The following is a 15,517-nucleotide window of genomic DNA, read 5'->3' on the forward strand; positions in this document are numbered from 1 at the left end:
CCTTTTCAGACTGGTTTCTTTCCTTAATGAATATGTATATGCATTTCCTTCATGTCTTTTTCTGGCTTGATAGCTCATTTGTTCTTAGCGTTGAATAATATTCCATTGTCTGGATGTACCACAATTTTAGCTTTTAGCTACAGAAGGACATCTTGGTTGTTTCCAGGTTCTGGCAGTTATGAATGAAGCTGCTATGGACATATATATATTTTTTTAATTTCCTATAGTCTCTCATACAAAGGTAATGATTTTTAGCCCTTAGTATTCTAGATCTTAGATCTGATAAGGAATTAAAAATAATGTATTACATACAAGGAAACTGAAGACTGAGAGACATGGTATTCACTAACACTTTTCATTTAGTTCATTGTACTTCCTACTATGAAATTCTTTCCTAAATAAAATGAAGAAAATCTAAAAATTAGAATGACATTTAAAATATATTACCAAGGATTTGATGTGGTGAGAATAAGGGCTGAGAATTATTGTACCAAATGATGTAATCAATGTTTTTTAAGAATACATTTAATAAGTTGTAGCCATGATTTTTTTCTCATTGTTTTATAACTGCTTAATTATAACTTTATTATAACTTTGTGAGTTTTCCCCTAAATTAGGCATTGTATGTTTTCAATTATCTTTTGGTTGGTTGGATTTTTGAACTTCTCCCAGGGGTCGATGCCCACTTTGAATTGACTGAGCCTTGCTGTTTCAACAGGTTGCGGTGGGGAGTTGTCTGGGACCATGGGCTCCTTCAGCAGCCCCGGGTACCCCAACACATATCCCCCCAACAAGGAATGCCTCTGGTATATTACCACAGCCCCTGGGAGTAGCATTCAGCTCACCATCCACGACTTTGATGTGGAGTATCATGTAAGGTGCGACTTCGACGTCCTGGAGGTAGGAATTTAGATTGCTTATCAGCCATTCCAAATTTGGTGTAGAACTGGAGATCTCTCTGCAAAACTCCCTAAATTATTTCCAATGGCCAGCAGTGTTCTATGTCCAGACATTTTGATGAGTCTCAGTTCTTTGTGAGTGATGTTGATGAACAAATGGGATTAATATCTCAGTTTGGGTTTCCCTAAAAGCAGTGCCTGAAGAACTTGGTGGCAGGCAATTTGACTTGGAGATGGTACCAGGAAGCAGGAGTGAGGGGACAGCAGGAGGGAGGGTGAAGGAGGAAGAGCCAGTGAGGGGAGCCCCTGGGAGTCCCTTGGGTTTAATCCCACTGGGACCTTCTGAGATGCTATGAGGACTGCTCATCAGAACCATCCCTGTAAGGGTGCGAGTCTGAGGCACTGGTCCCCCAACTCCTGTCGCCATTGATGGATTGTACTTGGGGTTGTTACTGCCCCACACTTTAGTCTGAGAAACTCCCTTAGGGAAGACAGTGGGGAGGCAGAGTGTAGAGAAGGGGTGATCTTGGGGTGAGCTGCTGCTGCCATCTGAGGGGGGTCCCCATGGTGCAGGGTACAAAGTGTGACACCACTGCACAGGGTTTACCTCAGATAATTGAGATGACCTTTGAGACTCTATTATAATCAGGGATCTAGTCCTTAGGAACAGAACCTGTCTGCAAAATTTAGTGGCTTCCTACACACAAAGCTCCTACCACCTCAGCTCTAGAGATGGCCATAGTGTTTCCTGACAAGGGTTCTGTATCTACTAGAACTTCAACTCCACCAAGGGCTGGGTATTTGTTTGTTTTGGTTTTGCTTTACTGCTATACCTGCTGCAAAGTGCTTGGCAAATAGTAGAACACTTGATATATATTTGTGGAATGAATGAAAGCATATATATCTCTGATTGACACACCATAATAATGCACATTGTTGGTGGTTTGCAAAGAGATTTTGACATCCATTTTCCCATTTGAATGTTAAATAGTCCTGTAAGCTACAAAGGGAATTTTGTCCCCATTTTACCATCGTCAAAACAGAGGCTCAAAAATGTTGATGGGTTTTTCCATGTGCACGAGGACAGTGAATAGAAGAACTCAGAACTGAATCCATCCACTGCTCCACACTCCACATAAGCCAGTACAAAAATATAGATAGATGTGGGTGGTGCTCAAGATGTTCACATGAGCGGCATGGACTTTAGAGGAAACTTTAATACTTAAAACATCATTTAACTACAAAACAAGTTCTTTTTTTTTTTTAAAGATTTTATTTTTTTATTTGTGTGTGTGTGAGAGAGCGAGAGAGCATGCTCACGCGTGCCGGGAAGGGCAGGGAGAGAGGGAGAAGCAGACTCCCCCCGCTGAGCAGGGAGCCCAAAGTGGAGCTCGATCCCAGGACCCTGAGATCATGACCTAAGCCAAAGGCAGACGTTTAACCTACTGAGCCACCCAGGTGTCCCAAAAAGTTCTTTCTTTGAAAAGAAATGGGGTTCTCAAATCATGCCCTCACTGAGTGGCTGCAGAATCACAGAATTGTATTGAGCAGCTCTGGGCTCTCTAAAGGAGGATAATGCTGCAGTAAGTGAAATCAGAGACGAGCTGGGTAAGCTGTCGGGTTAAAACCTCAACCCTTGTCTTCATGTCGGTCCTGGTTGTTGCCAAGTCATGACTCCATCTCAGAAGAGGAAAGGTTTTTAGGAAGAAAGAATAAGGTGACTCCCGAAATTCACACTCAGAGTATGAGTCGGAGTAACACTCGCATGTGGAAGTTCAAATGGTCTTTCTTGCCAGCAAGGATATTTTTCAGTGGCATAAAACCCCTTAACACTTACAAAGGGTTGGCAGCAGACTTTTCCACAGTAATGTGAAGTGTTCCGAACCCTTTATTTTCATATTCCAAAGCGCATGTGATTGTTGCCCACTTGGCAAAATGTAAATGGGTTCATTGTGCTGTGGGTTTTGTCACACCCATTACATGAGAAAGCAGACTAGGGCTGTTCCCTGCAAGCGGTTCAGGGGTCAGGGGAAAAGGCAGGGTCTCCAGGCAGTGGCATTTAGGCGGGTCCCGTGCCTGCCCAGAAAGCACTCTGAGGAGAGGCTATGGTCAGCTTGGGGCTTTTGTTAGGACAAGTTTGTCTCCCATGTTCCGTCAAAATCAGGGTTTGGGGGGAATATTTCAAACCCCTTAAGTATTTTGGGAAAGCTTACTTCTTAAGGCTGAAATGAGTAACCCCCTTACTTTTTGTTCCAAAACCTTGTTTGACATCTTAGCGAATGCTCCTGTCAGGTGGAAGGTGCTGTAATAAATGTGCACTAATGATGATAAAATGATTTTTTCCATCCCTCATACCATAGCTGCTGATAACATGCTAGCAATAGGCTTTAAAATGTTACCCGGGGTGGCTACATGGCCTTGAGACACTGCTGACTTTCTTGACCCACCTGTTCTGAGACTGCGCATTATCCTTTCCTGTTCTGAGCACAGCCACGTAGGACCTCTCTGTCACCAGGTATGGGGCCTACCTGGGTTTCACCAGATTTTACCAGGAGCCAATATTTTTTTTCCCTGAAAAATCAGTGTCCAGAAAGTGGCCACTCGCATTAAGCAACAGCCATTCGGTTACTCATAACCCTGGAATGCTGACTTGATTGTAACAATAAATGGAGCTAACAGAGCAGAAAGAAATGTTCAAAACAGATTAAAACCATAGGCTTTGAAATGTTCTATATCCTGAGCATTTGCTAAAAACACATTTTTTAATCTCCCATCATCAGACTCGTTTTTTCCCCCCAAAGTTTAGTCATATGTTGTAGTCGAATGAACCACACCCTGAAATTCTTTCCATCTTTTTCCTCTTTTGAAGAGTCATGCGTTAACTATTGGTGTTATTTGTGGAAGCCAAAAGTACCGTTCTATTGTTTGGGTCATGGAAACACTCTGGCTGATTTTACTTCAGTCTCTTGAGAAAGGAGCCTGAACCCGCATGAAGCAGAAAAGGAAATCCACTCCTTGGGGCAATAAATCAAGACAATCGCTTGGTGTGGGCAGTTTACTCCCTCTGGTCTCTCTGTGATGGTCTGTCGTGAGCCCAGCCCCATAAGAGGGGGAGCGAAAAAGGTCAAAAGCAGCAGTGTTGATTCTCCTGGAGGCTTCTAGGCCCAGCGGACTCATACCCTCATACCCGTTATGTTTGTGGTCTTAAGGGGACCCCGAGCAGGGAAAACAAAGACTATTTTGCCGAAGTGCAAGTTTTCTTTGTCAGAACTAAAGCCTTGTGCTCAGTGTTCTCTCCAAATGTGTGCTGTTTCTTGGGCTCAGACAGCTCATGCTGTCAGTTTCATGCTCTGAGGCCTGTGTTCGGGGGGTGGGGGGGTGGTGCGGGCGGGCAGGCAAATCTTGAAATGAGGAAAGGACACCGTAAGCCAGAAGCGATCTGCTCCTTCCATTTGCACATGTGTACGTGTAAAGGGTCACACAGGGCTCCTCCTGAAGTCCTGCTTTTGATGGGACTTAGGGGGCCACACAAACATCGCTCCTCCTATGAAAATAAGCTTGAAGCCATCCGCCTGCTTCATTCCTTTGCAATTAAAGTCCTTGTGCTCAGCCCTCTGTGAACAGCAGCTTCATTCATTTGGCCCTTGCCGCATGGCTGGGGGGAATTAGTCAGACAAAGAAATCATTATAGATTCCAATCACACAGGCCTCGCCAAAAGTAGGCTTCTTGTTCTCGCTCTCTCCCCTCAGAGAACACTTGAGTGATTCCCCCTATCTGTCAACAGCTGCCCTGAGCGTGGGCGAGGGCCTGGGGTTGCGAGGAGGAATGGGGAGAGAGCGGCACAGGTGCCAGGAGTGGGAGGGCCCTGCGCACACATCTCCCCAAGCGCTGCTTTCCCGGTTCCGGTTCCGCCCTGGAGCCCCGGAATTATGAGTATAGACATGTGGGGGAGAGGGAAGGACCCAGATACCATTATGCCTGAAAACTGTCACCAAAAATGGTCTTTCTGCTACAAATTCGAGTTGGGCAAGACTTGGAGGTAGGGGTTCAGTACCTTTTGTTTGATTCTTATCTTCCCACCCCCTTTCCCCTATGCTCCATCCCCCCCCACCCCCAACTGAGAAATCAACGTGTGAGGGGTTAGAGACCTGCCCTGGGCTGGGCACATCTGCCAGAAAGATGTGACTCTGAGATACCAGGGTGGGGGTGGGGGGCACTTGCTGGGAGGAATGTGTCCCTGGGGCACTGGGTCCTAGTCAGGTAGATGGTTGCAATCCGAGGAGCCTAGGAGATCTGAGAACACTTGAGATGGATCTAGAGGGAGCCGTCCAGATATGGGCAGAGTCCAGGGCAGTTTCCCAGAGGAAGTCGACTGCTCTTCGTCATGTTCCCACCCATAGGATTCTGGGAGTAAGTTCAGCGAGAATCTGGGGGAGTCCTCCTTAAAGGATACCACAGAACACACTGATACAGAGGTTGTATTTTCACTCTCTCTGAAGGAGTAAAATATTATATTAAATGCCTAATCTTATAAAGTATTCAGATTGCAAAGTAGAAGATCATAAAAAATCCAACTGGGAGATCAACAGCTTTCAGTGAACTGACTTTCACAAACAACATGGGTTTATGCTAAGACTATTCCATGTGCCTAGAAGAGTTAGAAAATCAGACTTGATACTGTTTTATCGGCAATGCCTCTGCCAAAGAAAGCAGGAAATCCTATGAAGACCATGGAAAGAGGAAAAGGGGAGATAGGGAAGATTCTGGAATAATCTGTTCAGTTCAGCTGTACAATTCTGACTGATAGAATAAGCAGGCATTTTGTGGGTGGTTGAATTTCTGTGTTCCTAGGGCTGAGGGAGTGCCTTTGAAAACTCCAGCTCAAGTTTACCCATCCAGGAAGGCTGAGATTTCAGTCTCTCATGATAATAGAATCCAAGAGCTGGTGGTAAAACGAGGACAGGGGAAGGGCTGTCATTGCTTAAATATATCTCTTAATTTCAGTCCTTTCTTCTACATTCCATCTTAGATCTATGGAGGCCCTGATTTCCACTCTCCCCGAATAACCCAGCTATGTGCCCAAAGATCATCTGAGAATCCCATGCAGGTCTCCAGCACTGGAAATGAGCTAGCCATCCGCTTCAAGACCGACAGCTCTGTAAATGGGAGAGGCTTCAATGCTTCATGGCAAGCAGTCCCCGGAGGTGAGTGAACCAAGGAGGTGTCTCAAAATACTTAAGCTGAGCCCTTATAAATTTTATGAAATGATTGGAGAGAGAGGTATGAAGCCTAACATAGTGACAACTTAGTGACTCCTCAAATGGCAAATGTTGCTTTGGCATATACTCTTCCCTAAAAAAAATGAGTTAGAATTTTTTTAAAAAGATTTTATTTATTTATTTGACAGAGAGACAGCGAGAGAGGGAACACAAGCAGGGGAAGTGGGAGAGGGAGAAGCAGGCTCCCCACTGAGCAGGGAGCCTGATGCGGGGCTCGATCCCAGGATCCTGGGATCATGACCTGAGCCCAAGGCAGCTGCTTAGCCGACTGAGCCACCCAGGTGCCCCAAAAATGTGATAGAATTTAACTTCCGGAGTTAAAATATGTGAAAACTAGGGCATGCAAGTATACAAGTCCATGGTGAAAGCAGAAGTGGCGAAATTGGTTAGATTAACTTACTCTCCAAGGGCCTCGGGCCTTGTTACTGGCCTCAAATTTGGGGTAAATTACTTGGGGTAAATTATTTTGGGGTAAATTACAGCAAAGTGGTGAATTACTTCACGCCACGGTATAGATCTTTGGATGCTTGGCAGATGCCCAAATTATAAATGTTAAATTTGTGAATTCCAAGGAATTGTATTATATAGTGACTTTCTGCCTAGGATCTCAGGCTTTCTAAAAATATTTACCTGTTGCAGATTTTTTTTAAATAAAAAATGAATGTACAAAATATTCGAGCAGATGTTAACCTATACAACTACTCATAAAAACATGTTTGTTGGCAGCTTACTATGTACCAGGCATCTATTCTAACTGTTCTATGAGAACGATCTCATTTCATCTCTTACAACCACCCTATGAGGGAAGATAATTTCAAATCCTCACCTTACTAATGAGGAAGTTGAAACTTAGAGAAGTTAGTACTTAGCCAAAGTCACGTAGCTAGGAAATGCCAAAGTAGAGATGTGACCCCAGGCTACCTCATGGCCCCACTTTTGGAACCCTAACGTGGTATAGTAAGTGTGTTGGATCTTCCCTAAAGTTAATGATGCCTGAATTTAATGAGGAATATATATATGATTATGTATACATAGTGTTTAGATTACCCAAAATGATTGTCAACTATTAGAAAATAATACTACATTTTTCTATTATAGGTTTGTATTATCATAACTCCAAGATATGATGTCATAGAGATAGGCATTGATAGGTATTTGATAATATCATAGGAATAAAAAGACTGAATAACTGTACCAGGTCCAGAATATTAAATTTTAAAAGGCAGATATTAAATTATTAAAAACATACACTACTAAGCTATCAAAATTCATAGGAGATGTGTTATTCTTACAGTATATTATATCTTTAGAGAACAAAGAAGAGGCATTTTATGGCTTTATGAGAACATGATTTTATTTGCACTTTTCAGTATTTAAAAAATTTTTTAAAAATTATTTTTGTCATTGTCATAAATTATTTGAGAGGTTTTCTTAGTCATCCGTCTTTTTGTTGGGATGCATGAATTAATGGTGGATATTCAGTTCTGCACAATGTTTAGCACCAACTACATAAAACAGGTGGTTGAACAAAGCAGCATATTGTTCTGTGCAATCAGGTCATGGGGCAAAGTTTTATGCATCAGGGATTCCTCTCATTTTTGAATTGGGTTTCCTACTTACAGGTTGTGGCGGGATTTTCCAGGCTCCCAATGGAGAGATTCATTCTCCAAATTACCCCAGTCCTTATAGGCGTAACACTGACTGCTCCTGGGTCATTCGGGTAGAAAGAAATCACCGTGTTCTCTTGAACTTCACTGATTTTGACCTTGAGCCTCAGGACTCTTGTATTACGGTAGGTGACACAAATTTCAAGCACCATCTCTAGTCAAACCTGGGTCAGAACATTGCTTTGTGAGGATATTTAATAAATGCATTAGTTATGGATGTTTTCAGTGTCAAATCATGGGCAACCCAGCTATTGGCAACTTAAAATATAAGGACATTTACCTTTTTACCTAAATACAAATCAACAGGTAGTTGATCGCAGGGTTTGTTTAGCAACTCAGTTTCTATTCTACCATTGTTAGTGTGTTGATTTGTCATTTTGTGTTTGTTTCCTCATGGTCAAAAAATGGCTGCAGTAGCTCTGAACATCCTGCCTGAGTACAGATGCAGAGAAAGGGAGAAGGAATAATGCTATTTGTTTCTATTTTGTATTTTTTGAATCAAGGAAGCAAAATTTTCACACAAGTCCCCTTACATAATCATTGGTCAGAATTACCTGCAAGAGAGAATAGGGAACTTTTAGTGGAACGAATTTATCGATAACTACTTCAAATCAATTATTATTAAGCCTCTGAGGGTTTTCATGGGTTCTACTTTTCTTGAGATCAGGATATCTCAATCTGCTACTTGAACAAATCAGTGTCTGATAGGACAGAATAAATTAGGGGATGGAGGTGGAAGAAAGAGAGATGCCTATTCGTTGGTTAGATGACCAAAGTTTCTGTCACTACCTTCCACTTAAATACATTCTCACCTGAAACTAATGCTTTATCCTTAATGCAAGAGTGAATGAGGACGTATTTTGAGATTTTCTTTTTGTTTTTCATTTATTTATTTATTTATTTTGGTTACCTGATTTTTTTTTAACCAAAGATTTTCCATCTTTCATTTGTATTTAGAGACATTTCATTCAAATATAAACCAGATTCTCTTGGCTAATGGATCTTTCTATTTTAGTTTTCTGACAGTTTCTTACACAAACTCCAACTGGCTAGCTTTCAGACTTAACTTAGAAAAACTCAAAAGTTGTTTCACATTTTTCAAAATAGTCCAGTCAAATGGTATAATTTCAAATACTGTTTTACAAGATAAAATCAGTAATCTACTTAAAAGATCAGTTGATTTATGACTATGTATTAGTCTTCTAAATTAATCTTCAGAGTCTAACTTGGCAAAGCATTGTACAAACTTAAGGTATAGAGCAAAGTATACAGGTGCCATAACAGTGACTCAGACCAACTTTCCTGACAAAGACAATTTAAACATTTTAGGTGATATTAAAAAACACCTTCCTAAATGTAGCAAAGAACTCACAAGATAGTGTGAAATTTCTGAGTTAATATTTGAAAGATGTGAGTCTAGTATTTGAGATCGCTTTTACCTATAGGGCATTTGCTGATCCAGAAGGGGTTAGAAGCACCTCTGTGAGCCTCTCAGGACAAAGAGAAGCAAAGTTTGAGTTCAGAGATGGAATAGTCCTTCCAAACCATCCCATTATCCTAGGTATAAGGAAAATAAAACAGACTTCACAGAGACTGCATCCCAGCTTTGAGTCATCTGAGCGGCCCCCAAAATCTGAAGCCACGGAATAATGAGAGGACACTCTGTACTGTTAATATACCTTTGGACATCTGACAAAAGCAATTTAGAATCTTCTTCAAAGGGAGATAAATTCATTCTAGATCTCATTTCTACTAATAATTTTTCATGGACAATAGCCAGCACATTATAAAAGATATGCATGTACCTAAGGAGACAATATAACATAAATGAGATACAATATGAATAACAGACAATGGAAATAAACACACTAATATGGCAGATTGGTAAACAATTATGATTACTAAGCTCGTGGAGATAAAAGTCAAACTTTAAACTCTCAGCAAGGAACTGCAAACTATAAAAAGTGACACTGCAAATATGAATGAGAACCAATTAAAATTTTTAGAACTAGATAAAATATAATAGCTGAACTTAAGATCTAGTCAAAGCTTTTTTTTTTTTTTGTATTTTAGACAAATTAGACAGAGATGACGAGAGAAACAGTGAATTGGAAGATAAGTCAGAAGAATCTATCTGGGGAAAAAGCATGGAAAAGCAAAAGGATAGAAAATATAGAAGAGAAGTTAAGACACATAGAGGAGGCTTGTAAAAGATATAACATACATTTAATTGTAATCTCAGAAGGAAAAGTGAGAGATAAATGGGAACAGAAGCAATATTTGAAAAGCTAATGACTAAGACCTTTCTAAAACTGATGAAAGACATCACATTTACAAAAACAAGAATCCCAAGGAACCCAAACAACTAAGTGAGTAGAAATAGAAAGAGAAATAAATAGAAAGATATACTAATCTAAAAAAATGAAAGATAAAGGGAAAATATTACAATCAGTCAGGGGAGTGGTTAGGGGAAGAGATTGCCTTTTAAGAAGTGGCAGACTGAACCCTGAGTTTCAGCAGTGATGATTAGAAGGAGAAAAGACAATGGAATGGTGTCTTCAGTCTAAAGAAAGAAAATAACTACCAACCAGGGACTCGGTACTCTCCTAATATAATAGTCTTTAAGAATGAAGGTGAAATAAAGCATTGAAACAGAAAAGGAGTCTTCAAGAGAAGTTCAAATGGGCCAGAAACAAATTGTTTACCTTGTAGATTTGCCTGCAGTGGGCAATTCTCCACCATTTGCTCCCCTCTCCCAGTTGGTATGGTGCCAGGTATGGTATCTTCTCTTCTCTCTGGTAAAGTCTGTAACCCATAGAATTCAAAAGTGTGTGAACAAAACAAAGCCTAGGTGAAAGGCACACCCAGCATGGCTGCATTTTTCCCCTCCTGTGTTCATGAGTAGAGCTTTCCACCTACATGAGATATAAATATACAGACAGGGTTTGCTATGAACCACTGCCGTATCTCAGCCTGCAGCTGGGCTTGACTTAACAAACTTAGCTGGAGGCAACAGATAGGAGGAAGTGAAGCCTCAAATATGATCTGGTCATAGGCATGGAGACAGGAAAATAAACCCAAAGACAGGTGCTGGGAGGAGTTCAGTCTAGCAGATGAGATAAAATATAAAATGTAATAGTCCAAACAAGTTGTTGGAAAAAGGGAATCCCGTACGAAGTAGTTGGAGTATCCCTGCTTGTGGGCAGATGGGGCATTCAGAAACAGATGCCACCAAGCACTTGAGCAAGACTTTGATATAAAAAGTGAATTACATTAATCGCATGGTGCCATGGTTAAGAAATCTAGCCCTGTGGTGGGGAAGACCTGGGGCTGAGCCTGAATTCTGCCATTTTCAGGCTGTGTTGCCTTGGAGAAAGTTAACTTTTCAGCTGCAGTTTCTTTAACTGTGAAATGGGGAGAATAAGAGTACCTGTGTCAGATTTGTTGTTGGGATATTTGAGATGATGTAAGTCACCTGCTTTTCATGTAGAAAGGTATTGATTCATGCTAGCCATAATCATAACGATGCTGATGGTGAGTGCCCTCTGAGAGGCATGTTCAATGAGCCCTGGGAAAGGGGGCAGCACGGAATACTAAAAGGAGCAATGCGCTGAAGATCTGTGAAGAAGGCTCCCCATCTGTGATCATGGGCCTCAAGGACATCAGTGAAAGAAGAACCTGCTTAAGAACCTTTCTCATGGCACAGGGCCTAGCATCTCATGTACCTAGGATGCCATAGCTGTAGTAATCATTATGAGAAAAGAGAAGGAGCGATTCATTTGGATCTGGAAGCCAGAGAGGGTTTCACTTTGGAAATGACATTTGAGTGGCAGAATTTCACCAGTAGAAATGTGGTAGTGAGGCCAAGAGAGGAGGCTCTGGGAAAAGAATAGGGGAAATTGTGCACCGAGGTATGACTATGCACAGACATGTGGGAATAGGAAAGATGTACTGGAGTGTGGCTATGCGTGGGTGAGCATGTAGAGACCAAGAGTCTATAGAAGACATTCTGAGTGGCCTCAGAATTGGACAAACTCTCTCATGCTTTCTGAATCTGAAATTATCCTATAGAGAGTATGGGAGGTTCTCTGTAAAACAGAGGAATCACATACTCAAAACTGTATTTTATAATGATAAGAGGCAGCCAAGTGAGGACTGGGTTGGCAGAGAAAGAGAAAGGTAGCATGAAGGCTGTTTGGGAAGCTGTGGAAAAACCTTGGGCAGTGGCCTTGGGTGTGGCAAGAAAGAGATGTATTGGAGAACTCATTGTGGTTGTACCATCACCAAAATTTAGAGACTAATTACGTGGTAAAGGGTGAGGTGGGTGATAGAGATGAGGGAGTTAAATCTATTCACTTGAAGAATGAGTGAGTGATGATGCTACGAAGTTAAGTGAGTAAAGGGGTAGATACCATGTGTTTGATTTTTGGGAACTTTTCAGCTTAAAGGTCCATACTATGGCCCTTATAGAGTTTGACGTAGGAGTTTAGTGCCCAGGATGGCATCTGAGCTGGACATGTACACTTGAGGATATTTCTGTATATCTGGGTAGTTGTTAAAGCCACAGAAGTAGGTGTGATCACTTATAATAGCATTTTCTAAAGAGAAAAGGGCCAAGTAAACTCTTTGGGAAGTACCACCATTTGAGGGGCAAATGGAGGAACAGAGGAAGAGAGGACTAAGAAAAGGCACTCAGAAGTAGGTGAAGAACCAGAGAGAGTGTTAGTATAGAAATGAGGAGTGAAGCCAATTTTAAGAGTGGGTGATCAAAGGTATCGAAGGTATCAAATCCAGCAGAGGTTAGCTAGGAAAGGGATTGAAGCAAGGCCACTGGATTCAGTCTTTGATGACCTTGTAAGGAATAGGGTGGGTGTGGGTAGTAGTGGAAGACACTAGATCACGATGGGTTAGGAGGGGCAGGAGCTTCTTAGTTTTTTTCCTAGAGTTATGGCTGTGAATGGTATACGGTGATAAAACACTATAACCTATGGGTAAGACAAGACCAATGGAAAGTTGGTTTTTTGTTTGTTTGTTTGTTTTAAAGATTTTATTTATTTGTTAACAGAGAGAGAGAGAGCAAGAGAGGGAACACAAGCAGGGCGAGTGGGAGAGGGAGAAGCAGGCTTCCCACTGAGCAGGGAGCCGGATGTGGGACTCGATCCCAGGACCCTGGGATCATGACCTGAGCCAAGGGCAGATGCTTTATGACTGAGCCACCCGGGCGCCCTTGTTTGTTTTAATGATGGAGAAGCTTGAGCATGTGGAGAAGGCATGGTGCTGGTAGAAAAGAGCAACTGAATTTAAGGCATAAATGGAATAACTGATGAAGTCATGTTCAAGGCAGAGATCTGGAGATGGATTGGTCCTATAAATTTCATATTTTCAGGATGAGAAATTAAAACACATGGCTAACCCCAAGATATATAGTTTTCTTCGATTTGCAAATTTATTTAAATTGAGAATTACAGAAATCACACATAAGCTAAGTCATTTTTGTTTGTACAATTTATAAATTACCTTTACAAATAGATAAAGTAATGTGAAGAAGGACTATTCTGGTAAACTAGGGTAGAGATCTGCTATGTGTAGTTGCCAAGTGGACCCAGTTATAGGATGGGAAGCTGGCAGAGCTTGGAACTAGTCGGGCAGTGTCCTGGCGAGGCTGGAAGCTTGGCTCCAAGCTACAGTTAATTGTCCAGGGGTTCATGAAGGCAAGCATTGAGGTACCAACCATCTATCCTTTACAGTTAGATGGACACTGGATGTGAAATGTACCCTACAGTCCAATATCTTACATAACATCTCTGCAGTTTAAGTTCCTACAAAGCCAATCATTCATTCTGGAGACATTCAAGTTAATTTCTTGGTCCTGTTGCTTAGAGTCATTAGCAAAGAGAAAAATATTCAGCTGCCAATGATACTGCCAGTTAATATTTGTGTTCATGGGATTTTTAATAGAGCTCAAGTGTACTATTAAATATCAAGGTCAATTATGGCTGGATGCGACCAGCAATCATGTTTTTTACAACTCCTGTAACAGTTTGGATTATCAGAATTGGAAATATTAATTTTAACAGACATGGCTAATACAAACACATAGGTACATAGGATGTTAAGGTTGCAAGAGGAGACATTAGAGATAATTTACTGTCATATGCTGATTTTTTTTGGATAGTAGTCTTATTTTAAAAATAAGAACATTGAAGTCCAGAGGGTCAGGATCAAGACCAGGTAAAAATTAATAGCAGCCAGGACTAAAACATAAGCAAGCCTAAAGTAAGAGTAAGTATTCTGATCAAATATAAAAATCACAGTGTACAGGACACCTGGGTGGCTCAGTCGGTTAAGCATCTGCCTTTGGCTTAGGTCATGATCCCGGGGTCCTGGGATTGAATCCCGCATCGGGCTCCCTGCTCAGCGGGGAGCCTGCTTCTCCCTCTCCTCTCTCTCTCTGTCTCTCATGAATAAATAAAATCTTTAAAAAAAAATACAGTGTACATGCAAGGAACTGAATTGCAGAATAGAGGACAACTGAAAAAATAGGGGGAGAAATAAAACTAGGGTTCCCTTGGAACCATTTTGAATTCTCTTTTGGATGAACCCAGACTTCATTTATCAATATAAGTAAGAGTGTTAGGATTCCAGATATGAGGTGGAAGATGTCTTTGCCTTGAAGTCAGGTAGTCTGGGCTCCGTACACCTATTCAATCTGTGGTGTCAACTACACGCCAAACCCCGCTAGGCACTAGTGTCTGGGCATGGCTCCACCGCTCGCTCTCAGCATGGCTGGGGGATCTGAGATGGCTCATTTATAAAATCGAGTGCCTGGTGAACCCACGAAAAGGATCCAGTTAGGAGTTGTATCTGTGGGTGGGAAGAGAAGCACCAGGTGGGACGTGAAGAAACAGACAGTGGGGGTCTGGTGACATCAGTGTGGATTCACTCCAGAGGTCACAGTCAGACTCGCAGAGACTTGCTAAGCTTCGATTTCTGCTCTGGGATGCAGGATCGGCCTTGGGTAAGATGTCATCTCCACACTCCACTTGCCCTGCAGAAGAGAGCTCTTCCTGTAGCAGGTCCGGTCCCCAGCAGTCCTAAGTGGCGGCAGAGTAAGCCTACAGGGAACCTCAAGCCATCTCTCTTGGCCTTGTGGAGGTAACATTTAGCAAGAAGAAGAAATGGATGAAAATTTTAAAATGGAACAGAAATGTACAGCCTCCATCTCCTTTCATATAACCAACAGCAGTAGTCTTTGTATCCCAAAGACAGAAATCTGGTGCACGAATTACTGATAGATGCATGGCTGAATACATGAATAAGTGAATTCTGTAGTCTCTTCTCCTGCAGTAATCAGTGCTTCAGTGGAAAATTGCAGATGACACATTTGGGAATGTGCTGTGCTGAGTTCACTCCCTGGCACAGTTATTGATACACAGTCTCACTATTTTGAGCCATATGAGAACTTAGATAACATCCCAGAAGTGTGTTTTCTAGAATTTCATGCAGCTGTAATGAAAAAAGAGAGAGAAACCGAATTTTCTGACTTATATTGAAATGGTGATGGCATTGTGGGGAGCTAATCAGAAAGCTCAACTGGTGCTTAGGTCGCAACTAATTTGGTAATATGTTTGCACTTTCTGCTCAGTCCCTTTTGAGTGGCTAGTGTAATTA

At 41.6% G+C, this 15,517-nt stretch overlaps 1 protein-coding gene across 1 annotated transcript in view; it reads left to right on the forward strand.

Annotated features, from left to right (window-relative positions):
* CUBN (cubilin) overlaps positions 1 to 15,517 on the forward strand; it is a 265,132-nt gene that overhangs the window by 117,640 nt on the left and 131,975 nt on the right. Inside the window, exons 29-31 of the mRNA XM_027595548.2 lie at positions 719 to 900; positions 5,930 to 6,104; positions 7,802 to 7,971. Of these exons, the coding sequence (XP_027451349.2) occupies positions 719 to 900; positions 5,930 to 6,104; positions 7,802 to 7,971 (527 nt within the window). The remainder of the gene's footprint in view (positions 1 to 718; positions 901 to 5,929; positions 6,105 to 7,801; positions 7,972 to 15,517) is intronic.

This window comes from Zalophus californianus, chromosome 9 (genome assembly GCF_009762305.2).
Source record: "Zalophus californianus isolate mZalCal1 chromosome 9, mZalCal1.pri.v2, whole genome shotgun sequence".
NCBI lineage: Eukaryota > Metazoa > Chordata > Mammalia > Carnivora > Otariidae > Zalophus > Zalophus californianus.